The 15626-nt window shown below is 37.0% G+C and overlaps 3 protein-coding genes across 5 annotated transcripts; all 3 read left to right on the top strand.

Moving 5' to 3' along the window:
* Positions 1 to 3377: 3377 nt before the first annotated feature.
* LOC105735118 (uncharacterized) lies at positions 3378 to 7706 on the top strand. Its single transcript, XM_086914505.1, has 2 exons — positions 3378 to 3519; positions 5087 to 7706. Exon 2 carries the CDS (start codon positions 5087 to 5089, stop codon positions 5771 to 5773), a length of 687 nt encoding a protein of 228 aa, XP_086770631.1. The 5' UTR covers positions 3378 to 3519; the 3' UTR covers positions 5774 to 7706.
* Positions 7707 to 9203: 1497 nt separating this feature from the next.
* Positions 9204 to 10371, top strand: SIFa (neuropeptide SIFamide). Of its 3 annotated transcripts, none has more exons than XM_003692615.4 (3): positions 9204 to 9284; positions 9790 to 9944; positions 10053 to 10371. In XM_003692615.4, exons 2-3 carry the CDS (start codon positions 9815 to 9817, stop codon positions 10142 to 10144), a joined length of 222 nt encoding a protein of 73 aa, XP_003692663.1. In that variant the 5' UTR covers positions 9204 to 9284; positions 9790 to 9814; the 3' UTR covers positions 10145 to 10371. The 3 variants fall into 3 exon arrangements, with proteins under 3 accessions (XP_003692663.1, XP_086770634.1, XP_086770632.1); XM_086914508.1 differs by lacking the exon at positions 9204 to 9284 and adding an exon at positions 9537 to 9623; XM_086914506.1 differs by lacking the exon at positions 9204 to 9284 and adding an exon at positions 9586 to 9696.
* A 1002-nt stretch (positions 10372 to 11373) lies between these two features.
* Eth (ecdysis triggering hormone) lies at positions 11374 to 13125 on the top strand. Its single transcript, XM_003692608.4, has 5 exons — positions 11374 to 12140; positions 12304 to 12482; positions 12562 to 12643; positions 12725 to 12815; positions 12928 to 13125. Exons 1-5 carry the CDS (start codon positions 12092 to 12094, stop codon positions 12995 to 12997), a joined length of 471 nt encoding a protein of 156 aa, XP_003692656.1. The 5' UTR covers positions 11374 to 12091; the 3' UTR covers positions 12998 to 13125.
* The last annotated feature ends 2501 nt before the right edge of the window (positions 13126 to 15626 follow it).

Below are 15626 nucleotides of genomic sequence, written 5' to 3'. Positions count from 1 at the left end.
GCGAGGACGGTGAAATTCTTGGAGGACGATGGTGATGGTAACTTTCGAGTGTGGCTTTCTTATCGACTACGTCGAGATCATTTCTCGCTCGTGGATGAAATTAATTGGTAAATTAATTGTAAAATTTGAGCGAGAAACGTGAAGAACAACTCTTGCACGGGGGTGGAGTAGATCGATGTTGATCTCTTTCGATTGGACGATTGGAGATTGGAGGAATCGTTGGAATAATAGGAACCATAGTTGGAATAGAAATTGCGTCCTAGAATATCGAGTATTCCCGGAGGATCTCGAGAAATTCAAATTATCTGTTTAAAAAGGATCGGAGCTCGGTGAAGCTTTCTAAGAATTCGTGACTCGTTTCGGTTCAAGGGAACGCGATTCTCGAACGCGGGTGTCCAACGTAGAGAATTCTTGGGGATGGAAAAAACGATGGAACGTGAATGGCGAAAAAAAAAAGAAGAAGAAAAATGTCCGATCGCCGATTTCTCTTCGCGGAAAATGTCGCGACGCATGCCCGTTTCCACTCTCGTTTCCATTCTCGTTTCCACTCTTGTTTCCACTCTCGTTTCCTTCGCGGGGGTTGAGAACTTTGCAATTGAAAGAAGGGAGGGAGAGAGGGAGAGAAAGAGAAAGAAGGAGACAGTGGAAACAGAGACGTAACGAGAATGAAAAACAGAGGAGGAGGAGGAAGAAACAGAGAGGCAGAGGAGGGGTAGGAAGGACAAAATGGACGGCAGCCAATCGGATGGCGAGGCAAAATGGCCGACAGTGAATTTAATCAATACTTCCTCCGTCCTTCGTGAGAGGGTGGAGGACAGGGCAAGACTGAGAAAGTGCCAGGGACGTAACAACTCGTTCTCGAGTGTACTTAATCGCATCGTCGAGGTCGATACACCTTCTCCTCTTCTCGTACGTTTCTCACACATCGCCAGATAATGCGAATTCGTTTCTTTCTTTCAACGATCCTTCTTGTTCCACCACTCATCTTGGTGTAAAATCGTTCGTAAAATCATGGAAAGAGGAGCGCTTTGAGAAAAAGAAAAGAGTTTGTTTTAGGCAGGATAAGAATACCCCCGACCTCACCTTCCATTTTATCGGATAATTTGTATCGTTGTTTGTGTCGAGTACGCCATTCGAGTTTCTGTCGATTGCGATTGCGATTATTTCGTTATATCAAAAAATATGACAAGTCTCGTGAAGATAAAACAAAATCGAGTGCGCGATTATTATCTTTGATTGTTGAAACGTGTCTTGACAATCTTTTGATATAATTCTTTGACTGAAATGTTTATTTCAATAAGAATTTTCGACACCTTGCTTAAAAACTCGAGCTCGAAAATCTAATTTAATCAATTAACAAACGTTTTTATATTTCATTAATTGTAAAATTTTTAAAGGAAAATGAAAAGATTCAACAGATATTCGAGTCGCTCTTACTTCTCAGAAAGTTTAAATTGAAACGATGGAGCCTGGAGCAAGTAAAAGAAGAACCTTCGAACGTCTCTGGATAAATTTCTCGATCCAGTGAATGCAAATTACTTGTGTCCAAGTTTCTTTTTCATTGTTTCCTCGAGGCTGTTTCCCATTTTTTTCTTGCTTTGTTTCGCGAGTAAGAAAAATCGCGAGAGATTCTATTCGAGGAATTGCGCTTTTAAATAATACGGATTCCATTTCTTTATTTATTTCAAAGAAAACGAATGCAGAATGCAAATTTATAGTCTGAAATTTTTAATCTCGAATCCTTAATTTTATCTTTCTTTTCATTCTTTTCGTAAATTAATTTATCTATGAATCGATATAAAAGTATTGCGATGCGGATAAACCTCTGTGATATTATTAATTATTATATAATCAATTACTTAGCAAAGAGTATATAAATTAATTTAAACGAAAAAAAATCAATTTTATCGAATTTTTTTCAAATAAGATTAAGTATTAAAAAAAAAAAAAAAATAGGTCATAATTATTTTATCTTCACATTACAATTTAACGTCTTTGCTAACAGAATTTTATTACTTCTTTCTACGATAACGGATTATCAAAGCGATTATCTTTCTCTCAAAGATCAGTGATCAATTATGGATTGTTTTCAGCATAGATACTTTCTTTGCACATTTGAAGTATTTTATTTGTGATCATATTTTATTCAAATTCGAGTAAAAATTAGCGATATTTTTAAATAAAAAAAAAATAATAACAATAATTTTTCTATTCTATAACATCGAATATTACTCGATTCAAGTGCAAACTTGCGAATAAGCAAATCGACAAAAAAGTACATAGAGGATTGAAACGAGAGTTGAACGTGATCTAACAGTTCACGATCAAAGATAATTTGCTCGAAGAAGATAGAATTTCGCGGGCATGATTGAAATCCGATCGATATCCCACATATATACGTATTTGTGCATACGCGAAAGGATTAAGCGTGAACGTGAATATTCATGGAACCGGACAACAGTTACTCGTTTGTCTCTGTGAAACAAATTTCGAGTAACCTAGATTGAAAAGTTGGCGAATTTCGTCTGCACATTTATCTCGTTCGCGGTTATTTTTCATTTGGAAGGCAGGTATTTCGCGGTGAAAAACGCCAGTGACACGATATACTCCCTCGAAAAAATTCGTATTTCACGATCAGAAAATGAAAAAATTTTATCTTTAATATCGAACGAGACGAGGTTCAGTCGGAATTAAACGTTATTTCGTTCTTATTGTGATGAATATCTAATATTTTTCTATCGCGTCACCTGTTATCATCGTTATCGTGAGTCGTCTCGTGATAAGATTCCACGAACGGGCAGATAATTCGAAAGTTAATCAATGATTTCAATTATGGCGTGAAATATGTTTTCACCCCATGAATTAACCATTTAGTCGAGACTATGTACTTATGTAATATCTTTACAATTACACGGACTCAACTATGAATGGAGATAACGAAATGGAAAAATAAAATTTTATCGCGATACTCCTTTTACAACATTTCTAGAAGAGAATTTTTACTCGTGTTTTTTCCAACTGGCTATCATTATTTAACTGATCATTCATCGTTGACACAAGATATATGTACTTTAATTTATCAATACAGTAATCTTGTTTTTACCAATAACAGTCGTATTTTGCAATTTACAAGGGAAAATCGAAATTTCTCGAGTTTATTATGTCACGTGAAAATGATATTGCATTTTATAAATAATAATGCATATAAATGATCGAATAGAGAGACGAGCAGGCATATATAATTTGTACGATTTTCAATGATCAATGTTTCTCGAATGGACGGTGACCTTTCGTAAAAAAAAAGAAAAAAAAAAAATGAACGTAAACGAATCGTTATCTTTAATTCGCACTTCCTGGATGCGTTTATACGTAATCAGACCGTAACTCCAATGATAGTTAATCGTCGATGATCAAACAGTCGAGTCCAGTAGCTTGGGTCGTAAAAACAAATTCCTCTGACTATTTCACACGATCAACTTTACACATTCAGAATCTATTCTTACTGTTCTTTTATCAGAGGTAAGTTATCGTTTTTCTTTTATTATTTTAATTTTCATTATTTAAATCGTTTGTTTTTGAACTCCTGTAAATTTCTATCGATCGAAATCCCACAAATGAAATTTTTTATATAATTTTTTGTAAAAGCGTTGAAATTTTTACACAAAAGGGAAAGGAAGAAAATTTTTCAGAAAAGATTTTTCGATACGTGAAATTCTTTGTTGTGAAAAAAGAAATTTTAATTTTCCTGTTTGAATATTCGCACGAATATACGAATGAATTTCAATGCTTGGTAGTCAAAGCAACGAAAGATGAGATTTCTAGAAAGATTATTTCATGCATTGAAAAGCAACTGGTGTACAGCTTCTCTATATTCCCAGACGAGATTTAAATTAGCGCAATAATAATACGCGTGTGGCGTTTCAATTGAGCAGCTCAATAAAAAATTCAATAATACATTTTCTTTTTTTTAAATTATTTGAAATCTCGAATCTCTTGTTCCTCCGCAAATTTCTTTAGATTTCGATGAAAATAAATATACAGAATTAAAAATTATATCGTGCATGTAAAATCAATAACAATTAAAAAAGAAGTCAACGCGTTTCTTTTTCTTCACAAATTTTTCTTTAACTCGAGACGAATAGAGGGAATAAAGGCGATCGATCGTTCGAAAAGGTACAAGTTGCTGGTAACAATTAGTGAAATTTATAGTAAAGTTTGCTCGTTTCGAACTCGAAACGGGAACCAGTTATCGACACAAGGTTCCCAAAACCGATAACGGATACCCAAGATTCTGGTATTACTCTTTCCGCAATCCTGCCAATCGAGAAATACAGCGTGTCCTGTAATACTTGTATCAAATTCTTCTTTCGACCAAAAAATAATCCCTTTTTAGAAAACACACAATTGTTAATTTTCTTCTCCAAGAAACTCCACTTGAGATCCTATTGTACCTTCTAATCTAATATATTTCAATTTGACTAATAATCACTCCATTTATTTATTTATTCTTTTTAATCATTAAACGCTTAATATTTTTTTAGATATAACAAGGTATTCAATAAAGCAAAACTATTAAATAGTAACAATGTCAACATATATCATTACGTATCACTTATTATTTCGAAACGTTTTGAATGGAATTATAGAAGAAATCAAACATTATCACAAATCAGAATATTACATACATTTCCATCCATTTCCATGGAAAACTATATGCAGGAGATAAAAGGGTAAATTTTTAAAGGAAACGATAAAAGATCGCTTCTTCATCCTGCAAAAATCGTTTGATATAAACGTTCCCCACTAATTTCCAAGAAAAAATTTATCAAACTCGAATCATTCCTCTTCCCACCCACATTTTCTTCTTATTACACAACTCGTCCATGATCGGAGCCACCCTCGTTGTGCGCGCATCGCTTACATCAGAGAGCGAATACCGGGAGAGCCGCGGAGAGATAGAGAGATCGAGGAGAGATGCAGAAATTCTCGATAACCCTCTCGATAACCAATCCCTGGGACGCGATCCGAAAGCATCGGAACGTTTCTCGTTTTCCTCGCTTCCGTATTGATTAGCCATCACTTTCAGATGACGCCTCTGCTCCCCGGGTGGGTGTTGCTGTCGTTGTTGTTGGCCACGGTCGCCGCGCATCCGGTTCGCCACGCATGCGTCCGCCTCTGCCATGCACGGAACACCGCCGAAATCACGGGAGTGTGCGGCCACCATCGGGACCTTCAGTCCGGTGCAGGCCGGCCCCCGAATCTCTTCGCCCTCTGCTTGACCCCGTGCCATGGTGCACCGGATACCATCCGCTACGACGGCAGCCCCGTCTGTCGCGCGTTCAGGGAGTCGCTCGTCAAGCGTCACGGTTGCTCCTGTCGCCGCGTAGATCGCGATGAGAGGGCTGGCGACCTCCACGAGCAGATGGAGGAGGAGGAGGAGGAGGTGGAGGAGGATGAGAAGCAGAAGAGGTTGAAGCAGATCGATGGAGCCACGTCGAAACACAGGACGATCGACGATCGACGCTTTTGGTCCGTCGCTTCTGTCGGGGATCGGCGTGGAATCGAGGAGGAGAAGGAGGAGGAGGAGCTTTCCGAGAGGAGCGTGGAGATGGAGATGAACGAGGCGTGGAGCGTGGAAAAGAACGCTACCGCCGGCAATTTGAGCCCCGATTCGCCTATGGACGAGGATTCCATGGATTGGGATCTATGGTGTGTCAGCCAGTGCGACAACGGTAAGGGCGGCAGCGCCTGTCATTGCGACATTATACCTTGAAGCGGAGGAGGGATGATGGGACGAGATGAAGATGGACGAATTTACATATCTCGTAGATTAGTCGGTGGACGATGGTGGAGATAATAGGACGTAAGGTTAGTCTTATTTAGTTGGTAAAGCGTTTCGCTCCTATCTTTTTTCCCCCTCTCTTTCTCTTTTCTTAATCTAAGCGTTAATCCTCGTCGAGAGGAGCGGCGTGTATTTCGATCGAGCGAGATATTCATCGATATTTGTCCATATCGCAAGGTAGAGTAAGAGATTTGATAAGAAATACGCGAAATTCCCTCGTCTTTCATCCGAGGAGGATGCTCTCTTGATCGATCACGATTGATCAAGACGAGATCACGGCGTTCCATGGGATTTTCTTTCTTTCTTTCTTTCTTTCTTTCTTTCTCTTTTTTTCGAAACGATTATCGGTCGTGTTGGGTGGCTTAATTGCTTTCTTAGGCTTAAGATTTCTCTAGACGCTAGGTCCGGTTCACGCGCTTAACGGGAAGGAGCTTAACGTCCAAGGAAAAAGCTTTTTATCACACTGCAATAATAGAGGGATTTTTCTTTGAGACGAAGAGGAGAGGTGTTTCGTTGCAGCAGATTATCGACCGTTTCCACGATAGGTGAAAGAACGCTTCCTTTGCGCCGGGATTTACAGTCTGGGAATCTTTGAAGGCTTTTGATACACAATTACGAGCATTGTTCGAGGCGTGTGAACGGGACGCTAAAGTGCAATGTGTGTATTATGCAATAAAACGATATTTATAACGTGGCCGCGATGCAACTAACGCGTGCATCGTCGCGTCATCATCGCGCGATAGCTCTGTAAGATCTTCTTCTTATCGTAAATGGATAATATTTTACACGACACCTGTATTTAAATAAGGGAATTAGAATAAAAGAACGTTTTAAGATGTTTGTTAAGCGAAACGAAACAAAATCCATGTCTTCCATTTCGTAGTCTCTTTGCTACTCCGCATGTGTACACACTCGATCGAACTCGATAAGATCCGACGAATCGTGCAGAATGCGGATGCAAGTACCAATGTCATGCGAGTACCAATTGTTGTTTAAGCGATTATTGTTATTTTCTTTTTTTTTTTTTTTCGACGCAACCACGTTCCGAAGGAATCGATTATTGGTCGCAAATGGCTGCAAAATGATCTTCCTTCGAGCGAGAGTAAAAAAAAAAAAAAAAACGTGCGTTCGTTTATTTATATAGTGTGCCATTTCAAAAAAAGTTGTGACGCGACAATAAGACGTAGATTTCTAGTATGCCTGAGCGATGCAAACTTTGCCTTTTGCGCACTTTCGACCAATACGCAATACCCCGTCTGTCGTGTAAAAATTATTAGGCAGCATTTCATACCGACTATGTCTTTCAGATCGTAAACGAATGATGAATTTTTCGCGATATATCGACACGAACATCGAAATAATTCGGAGGCAACAATCAAAAGTGCGCGAAAGACTCGATTTCAGCGATTAATTGGCTACATATATAGTTATAAGTGACATAATTGCTTTGTAAATATTTATATAAATATGCCCATCCAAGATTTTATTTGATTATATTATACGATATATCGAGAAATCGAAACTTTTCGGGTACCAATTTACAAATTTAGGATATAATATGTACAATTTAATAGTTGTTAATATTAATAGCGCGTTATTATATTCTGATATGTACACATAAATATATGTATATGCGATTGCTGTCGGGAAACAGTAATAAAATTAAATAATCAAGATAGATATATCACGAATATTATGCTCAAACGCTATTCGTCACTAAAATTATACAAGTTATTCCATTCTCTGATTATATATTTCTATTATTTATTGTTTGTGATTGTACATTATGTATATACGATGTAAGTGAATATAATATTCGCATTATGTTTTGTCATACGATAAATAAATGATATAATATCCGATATTACGCGTGTTTTTAAATTAAATCTTGTTTCAAATTTTTTTAAAAAAGTTTTAATCAAATTCAATAATGGATATTCTCAATGTTAAATGGAATAGAAAAAAGATCGATGATTAAAATATTACGCACGCAAGTAATTAAAATTTTGTTTTTATCAATTGTAAGTAGTCCAGAATATTAAATGTGATTTATACGTATAGAGTGAATGTAAGACAAGGAGAGTGTATAGTGGAAGAAGGATAGAGATAGGTTTGAAATTACGGAATCAGCGCCATCTTCAGAGTGCCGCAAATGAAACACATATAAACAAGGAGGGAAAATGGTGAAAGAAAGATAGAGATAGGTAAGAATTGACCCTCGGCGCCATCTCTCGAAGACCGATGGAACCTCTTTGATATAGATAAAATAGAGTAGGAATTAGGAACCAGTGCCATCTCTCGAGGACCGATGGAACCTCTTTGATATAGATAAAATAGAGTAGGAATTAGGAACCAGTGCCATCTCTCGAAGATCGATGGAACCTCTTTAATATGGATAAAATAGAGTAGGAATTAGGAACCAGCGCCATCTCTCGAAGAATTTTGGAAAGTGTTTTATGAAAAGTATTTTTAGAATTCAAGAGATGGCGCTAGTGATCAATTCTTCTATTTCTATCCTTCTCATAATATTTTCTCTCTTTATTTATTTGTGTTTCATTTGCGGCACACTGAAGATGGCGCTGATTCCACAATTTCGTAGATATCTCTGTCCTTCTTTAACCATATGCTTTCCTTGTCTCACTCTCGCTATACGATTACCAATAAGATATGAAATTCAATTCATATAACATATTTTTTTTTTTAAAAATACAAAGTGCCGAAATCTTTAAATATAAAATATACATATTATAATGCTTTATAACATATTCTTTATAATGCTTTAGAATATATTTTTTTTTTGACATTTAATTCTAAAAAAACTGAAGAATCGTTTATTTCTCATAATGATAAATATATTTCAGATAAAAATTAAATATAATCATATAATATATATATGTACATATTTTATATATGAATTTAATAATATAAATTATATCAATATATTAATATCAAACAATTTATTAAAAAATATATAAAAATTTTATTATTAGATTTAAATAAGATGATGAAAAAATATAAAAATTTTATTGTGAAAATTGAATTAAATGAATTTTTTCAAGTTTTTTTAATTCTAAGGATATTTATTTTTTGCATAATATAATATATTGTAATTATGCGTATATAATAATATTCTAGTACATTAAAAACAATATATAATAATTTCTTTTTTTACGTAAAATTACTCGTTACATTTTTTTTACATTTATACACGATTCTTCTTCATTATTGCCAACTAGATTGTTATTTCCTTGGGGGCAGAAGGTAATCAGTAGTACGTATAATTGTATTTCGATCCTGATAGCTTGTCACATCGATCTGTAACAATATTACATATCACATAAGACGATGTGCAGCTTCTGGCTTCTTATAAAAGCCGAGCCTTCTTTCGAAAACATCAGATCACAGCGATCCTTCCTTTCGAGAAGACATCTTCCAGCTTAAGGTAACGACCAGAGTTACAATTTATAGTTATATCGTACAAAGAAAAATTTATTTCATGTAAAATCTTGTTTAAATCTTCTGTGATTTATCAAAGAAACTTGGATACCCTTTGCTTTTTATTTCTCTTGGTACGGTATATTTTTAACATAAAAAATACCAAATCGATATGTTCTTAGATCAACTCTTTGTTCAGTTCACTTGTAAATAATGTAGGCGAATCTGTATTTGATAGGGATATTTATCTTCGGCTCATTTCTCTACTATATAAGCTCGAAGCTTTTGCCTTATTTACGACATTCGCTGACCAACTATCGCACAAGTCCCATCGGTTTTTATATTTGTGAGTAAATCGACCGTTTGAAAAGAGAAAAGTCTTTAAAGTCTAGTACAACTTTGGAAAAACTTTCAAACTGGTATTCCACAATATTTTTACTTTCTCTTCTCTCGTCCGATCCAGTTCAGCGAACAATTTAAATAGTAATCAAATAATTTTTAATTCCAAATAGCTCGCAAACAAAAACTCGCATCAAAATGGTATCCACCCGCCTTGTTCTCGCCGTGATCGCTGCCCTCCTCATCCTCGCCATCAGCGTGGATGCCGCTTACAGGAAGCCTCCTTTCAATGGAAGCATTTTCGGCAAGCGATCCAACACCATCACTGGTAATTTTAAAATTTACCAAATTCTCAAATTTTTTATTTTCATTCGTCTCGAGTATACCTTCCTTTCACTGATAACATAAATGATTTTTATTATTATTCGTGATGCAGATTATGAGATCACTAGCCGAGCCATGTCGTCGGTCTGCGAAGCCGTGAGCGAGACATGCAACGCTTGGCTGTCACGCCAGGACTCCAACTAAAGATACCAAGATTCCAGCATCAAATTCTAATATCTGTCGCTTAATCGTGTTAATCTACGTCTAATAGTGTGAAACATGCTGATATTCGATTCAACGATCACTCTGTCGCTTTGAAATTCGTCGCATCGTCCGGATCACTCGTCCTCGTAGCAAAAGATCTCATATCGATATTAATTAATAATTCTGTAAATGTTTCTGATATAATAAAGTCCGATGTTTCCATCAAATTATTTCAATGTTTTAACAATTCATCAGTCGTGTTTCTTCTTGTCATTCTTTTTATGTTCAGATTTAATGTTCCTGTTTTTGAATTTATAAAACTTCTTTCTCCATGATTTTTTTTTTCCTTGGAAATTTATGTAATAATTTATAAATATAAAAAGAATTATGTACGATAGTTCTTTTCATTTAAATAGTTCAATGACTTTTAAATGACTATTTATAAGTATTCAATATATGAAGAATCAATTTTCTCCTTTCAACTTTTACTCCTTATAAGATTCCAAACAAAACTAATCCTCTAGGATTTAAAGAATCGTTTCTTTTCATTCTATCGAGAAAGCGTTCGATTTTAAATAATCTACATATCGCGTAGTAGCGGCGTTTCAATGAAATTCCAGAATTTCCCAATATCTGAAATGCAGATCGAACGATTCGATATGGAGAGCACGTTTCGATCACCTGCCGGAATAAGGGTTATGCTGACTCTTGCGTGAACGAGAAAACAATTTTTGTGAGCAAGAACCGCTAAATAATTGACCGATCAATTGCCTTCTCGAAGAAAAATACACGATAATAAATTTATACAATTGTAACAATAAATCATTTGTATAAATAAAAAAAGTCATTTCGTTATTAACTCCTTCATTTTTATCCCCAAACATATAATTAAAAATTAGAACAAAGCCATATATATATATATAATTATATCTCTAAACTATCTGAAACTGAAAAACTAAAAAGAAAAATAAACTTCGAACCCGCACGTTTTTTTATTTAATTAAATTGAAATCATTCAACACGAATTACTCGAACGATAAACAATTGTTCCAATTATTCCATGGGACAAAAATTACTCGACGACAATCCGCTTAACTTGAAATTCATTTGACAACGGTATAGGGGTGCAACAAGTGTCCGCTCCGATTTGCATTAAAATCGACCTGATCGAAATACCTAATTGATCCTCAATCCTTGCATAAATACCGCGATATCGAACGCTTCGGTTCAGTTTATCGTCACCCGCGAAAAGGTAAGTAACTATCGACACGTGTTGGAAAATCGCGCTTATCACCTAACTGAACTGATTTCAATTTTCTCTCCTCTCAACGTTCTCTGGCTTCTGCAATTATATACAGAAGAGGGGGGGGGGAGAGGGGGGAAATTATATACACGCGCGTACGAAGGTTTCCCTTGTAAAGGGAAGATGCAGATCGATTATTTTTTACGCGTATCTTTAAATTCGTTGGTTCAACGTCGAATGAAAACGCGGTAAACGAACGAACGTTACAGTTACGTACGTGCTCGAAGATTTCTCACGCGTGATGATCGCGCAGATGCCACGACAAACATCCGGAATATTTAAATGCGATGGGGCTTCTCTGAATGCACACTCAACTATACATTCGCCCACGGCCACCTCGGAGCACATTCTGTCCACTTGTCGCGATAATGGAAGAAGTCTTAGGAAAAATCGCTCAGTTTCCACCATACACTCGTGGAACGCGTGTCGCGTCCAATCTATCTTCTTTAGTTGTTTCCGATACGTTTTCGAGGAGGAAACAGGAGGATGTGTCCATCGGGAGTGGACCTAGTCTCGAGATAAGATTCTTCTCTTCACAAGCGTGGTTGTTTACAATTTCGATTCGATTGGTTTTTTGGAGAGTATCTTTGAGAATTGATTGGGGATTCGATCGGTTCGTTTGCAGATAGACGAAGCGAGATACCATGACAAGTTTGCGCATTTTGGGATTCGTGCGTTGTTTCTTCGTTGGTGGTGAGTTCTTTTGGAATATCCTTCTTTCTTTTGATGTTGGTGAGTTCTTTCTCGAAAGCATATACATAGTCTTCCCTTCTTCCCCTCATCGGTGAGGGAAATATAGGTCTCAATATAGGTTCGTTCAGTTGACTTCTTAACAATATCTCTCCAAATTTTCTAGCCATCTGGATCGCCATTTTCGCGTTGCTAATTTGTGAAAATGCCTCGACGGCCGATGAAGTGCCTGCTTTCTTCCTGAAAATCGCGAAGAATATTCCTCGCGTGGGACGCAGCGAAGGTTACGACGATTACTTCAAATCTCGAAAAAACGTTCCAAAACTTGGGAGCCACGATACTCAGGTGGATAGTGGTGATTGAAACAAACAATTCCAACGCGATTCAAATTTTCCAACTCGAATTTTCCTTTGTATTTTTCAAGTCTGAATCTTGGCCGCAATATTCCGTCGACGAACCCTTTTCAAGACCTATAAAAAGACGCGTGGATTATCCATCGGTTGATGGTAAGAAATCTCTTTAAAATCAGTAAAATTGAAGTGATGAAAAATTTAATTCAACTACACTTTTTTTTTTTTTTTGGATAGATTGGTCGTGGCAACACTTTCCTCTCGCGATAGAAGGACCACGAGAACTCTGGCGAACTCTGGCTGGTTACTCTAAGGACACGTCGGACGAGTACGTTTGTAGAAATTATTAAAAATTATTAAAAAGAGTTTTGACTGTATTAAAAATATTATAAAAGCTTGGCTCACTTTTCTCTCATTTTTCTTTCGTTTCTTTCGACAAGTGTTGACAACGAAATATGGAAACGAAAAAAGAGGACGGGAAACGAACCCATCGCTTCCGAGGAGAATTAATATAAATGGAGCGACGTAACGACGACGTTATTATGCCCGTGGATGAATATATTTAATGGTCATCGTCGGTGTTTAAGGTGTTGGGTTAAAACTATTACGAAAAATAAACATGTAAATAGAAAATGAAACCTTATCTTCTAATTTCCTGTAACAAATAATACTCTCGTGTAATTATTTTCCAATATGAAATATCACTATACGAAATATTTTAAAGAATTCTTTTACAAGATCGTTTCCTTTTTTTTATTTATCGATTTATTTAAGGGTTGTTATTTAAAGGGTTGTTATCGAAAATGAAATTGCCAGTCATGGAACAGTGAATAAAAGACAACATATAATTCCAAAATTTTCGTTGCCAAATTTTTCTGGCAGATGGTTTTGTACGTGCCATTTGTAGTCCTTAAAAAAAAAAAAAAAAAAAATAAACAAGTGACACGGTTTGTCACATCTGCGTCGAAACAATTCAAATATCGAATAATAATTTCTTCTAGATATAATTTTCATACGATCTATACGAAATGCTGATATGCTCGAATTGAAATAACAGGTATTAAAAAGACGTTGGAAAATCTTGTAAAAAATTCCAAAAAAAAAGGATCCGTTTCACTGCATAGTCATTCGTGAAAAGGATTGTGCAACGCATATCCCTGGAAAAGGAATAGGTTAAAAGGCGCCAGTCTTCGAAAGGATCGAAATTGCAGTTTCAAGCGTCCCCTGTCAGTTTTCATATGGAAGATAATTTTCCTAGATGTTATATTCGAAACGTGAGCGTACGCGTATGCACGTACATAACAACCGAGTCTCGCGTAATTGTCGATTATCGATCTCGCGTGGCGTGCGTAAAAAATAACACGGGAAAGGGTCACATACATAATATCGCGTACGCTTGTACAGTTATTGTGAAAAATATAAAGAAAGAAGAAAAAAAAAAAAAAATTACCCCTTTTTCACTCCACGCGATATAGATTATCGTATAATTTTATTCGTTACTTTAATTCTTAAGGGGTGAAGATGTATCTTTATAATTTTGATCAGCCACGTGATTGTTCGCACCATATATCGGTTAAAATGAAACGAATTTCTAGAAAATATCTCTTTAGTATCACTTTATGGAAACTTTCAAGGAACTTTCATCTACCGTCGATAAGTATCAGAATTTCCTTGATTAAATTTTCTTGATTACGTAAGAAAAAATTCTTAAATTTTATCTACGTCAAAATTCGGTGTATCCTTTATAAAGAAAAAATTCTCCATTCGTACAATTTTAACATTATAAAATATAAAACGCTGTTATATAGTAAATCATGTAATGAAACGTACAAATATCGATCCTATCGATCCTATCGACCGAAAATTGAGTAAAAAAAGTACGGGAATTAGTCGTGATAACGTTTCCAACTATGCGTTAATAAAATTTAACGAAACAAATTATTCGATCGAACTTCCGCGTTCAGTTTCCAGCGCGCGTCGGAAGATGGCGCCACGAAGCAGAATCGAAGCATTCAACTTTCCAAAACTTACCGAGAGCTGGCGCCACCAACAACTCCGTCGAGTTATCCTCTCCGTGTGTACTCTCGGCTGCAACCCCGAGACAATAAATTGTTGTAATTATAATAATCCCGGTGTTTAAATCAATGCTCGGTGTTTACGCGGAGGCAACCGTGTAACCGATAATTTCAATTCATTATTCTCACAAAGCTATATTCGGTCAACCATCTCTTCCATCGTATCATACCCTTAACCGAATTCCCGTACAGCGTAAATCAGCGAGTGGAAACAATAAGGAAGAAACCAGGCCTTTTTTCGAGTCCACATTCACAACGGACACACGCCGGATCGTCTCGTCATCGATAGATCCCGCTTGCAGCTTTCTAAACATCGACTAATTACCCCGATGAGGATGCAGAGAGTTGCAATCCTCGAAGAAGCGTTGCTTGGAAGCAGCCGCGTAATTAAAAGCCGCGCTCTACTCCTCGTTCCCCCGAACGAGCGACCCATACATCTCGCCGTAAACTTTCCAAATAATTATACCGAGTATTATTTAATTCAAGTAATGACTACCGTGGCGAGACCGAATGCCGTAACACAACAGGGCCGAAACAGAGGAAGAAGGGTGGCGGAGGACGTGGCAGCAGGAGAAGGAGGAGGAGGACGTAAGATCAGAGAGAAGTAAGATTTGTCCTGGATCTTAAAGTCGCGCCTCCCTCCTCCCTTCCTTCTCTGCTCGCGTGAGTAATCCGCACGTAAGACGAATTTCACCTTCCAAGCGTGTACATATCGATTTTTTTCATCGAACCATTCGAGTTTCCGTGAAACACGTCACCCTACCCCTCTCCGTCCCCCTTCATGGTATTATCCGAGATGTGTCAGAAGACACAGAGGAGAGATGCTGCGCACGGAGGAGGACGAGAACACCAGTGAACAACCGGGCTGGTTTGCACGTAGCAATTTACGGAAACCGCACGTAACTCGCGTTCGAGGCGGAGGGACGAGGTGAAGTCGACACGGAGCGTTTCCACGGAGTGTTACGTAACGGATCGGCGCTAGATCGCCGGCCAGAGTAACTGTATTTTCGAAGAAGAAGCCTCTCCTTGGCCGAGGCGAAATCACGAAGCAGAACTTCGCCTCT

Source organism: Apis florea, unplaced genomic scaffold, assembly GCF_048593485.1.
Source record: "Apis florea isolate Af1SG1 unplaced genomic scaffold, ASM4859348v1 contig_3587_pilon, whole genome shotgun sequence".
NCBI lineage: Eukaryota > Metazoa > Arthropoda > Insecta > Hymenoptera > Apidae > Apis > Apis florea.
This window is presented reverse-complemented; position numbering and strand designations above follow the sequence as displayed.

Excerpts from the sequence above, each read along its gene's own strand:
- LOC105735118 (XM_086914505.1), top strand. The coding sequence starts at position 5,087 with ATGACGCCTCTGCTCCCCGGGTGGGTGTTGCTGTCGTTGTTGTTGGCC.
- SIFa (XM_003692615.4), top strand. The coding sequence starts at position 9,815 with ATGGTATCCACCCGCCTTGTTCTCGCCGTGATCGCTGCCCTCCTCATC. Across the intron at positions 9,945-10,052 it reads GCGATCCAACACCATCACTG|ATTATGAGATCACTAGCCGA; the intron begins GTAATTTTAAAA and ends TTCGTGATGCAG.
- Eth (XM_003692608.4), top strand. The coding sequence starts at position 12,092 with ATGACAAGTTTGCGCATTTTGGGATTCGTGCGTTGTTTCTTCGTTGGT. Across the intron at positions 12,141-12,303 it reads GCGTTGTTTCTTCGTTGGTG|CCATCTGGATCGCCATTTTC; the intron begins GTGAGTTCTTTT and ends CAAATTTTCTAG. Across the intron at positions 12,483-12,561 it reads TTGGGAGCCACGATACTCAG|TCTGAATCTTGGCCGCAATA; the intron begins GTGGATAGTGGT and ends GTATTTTTCAAG.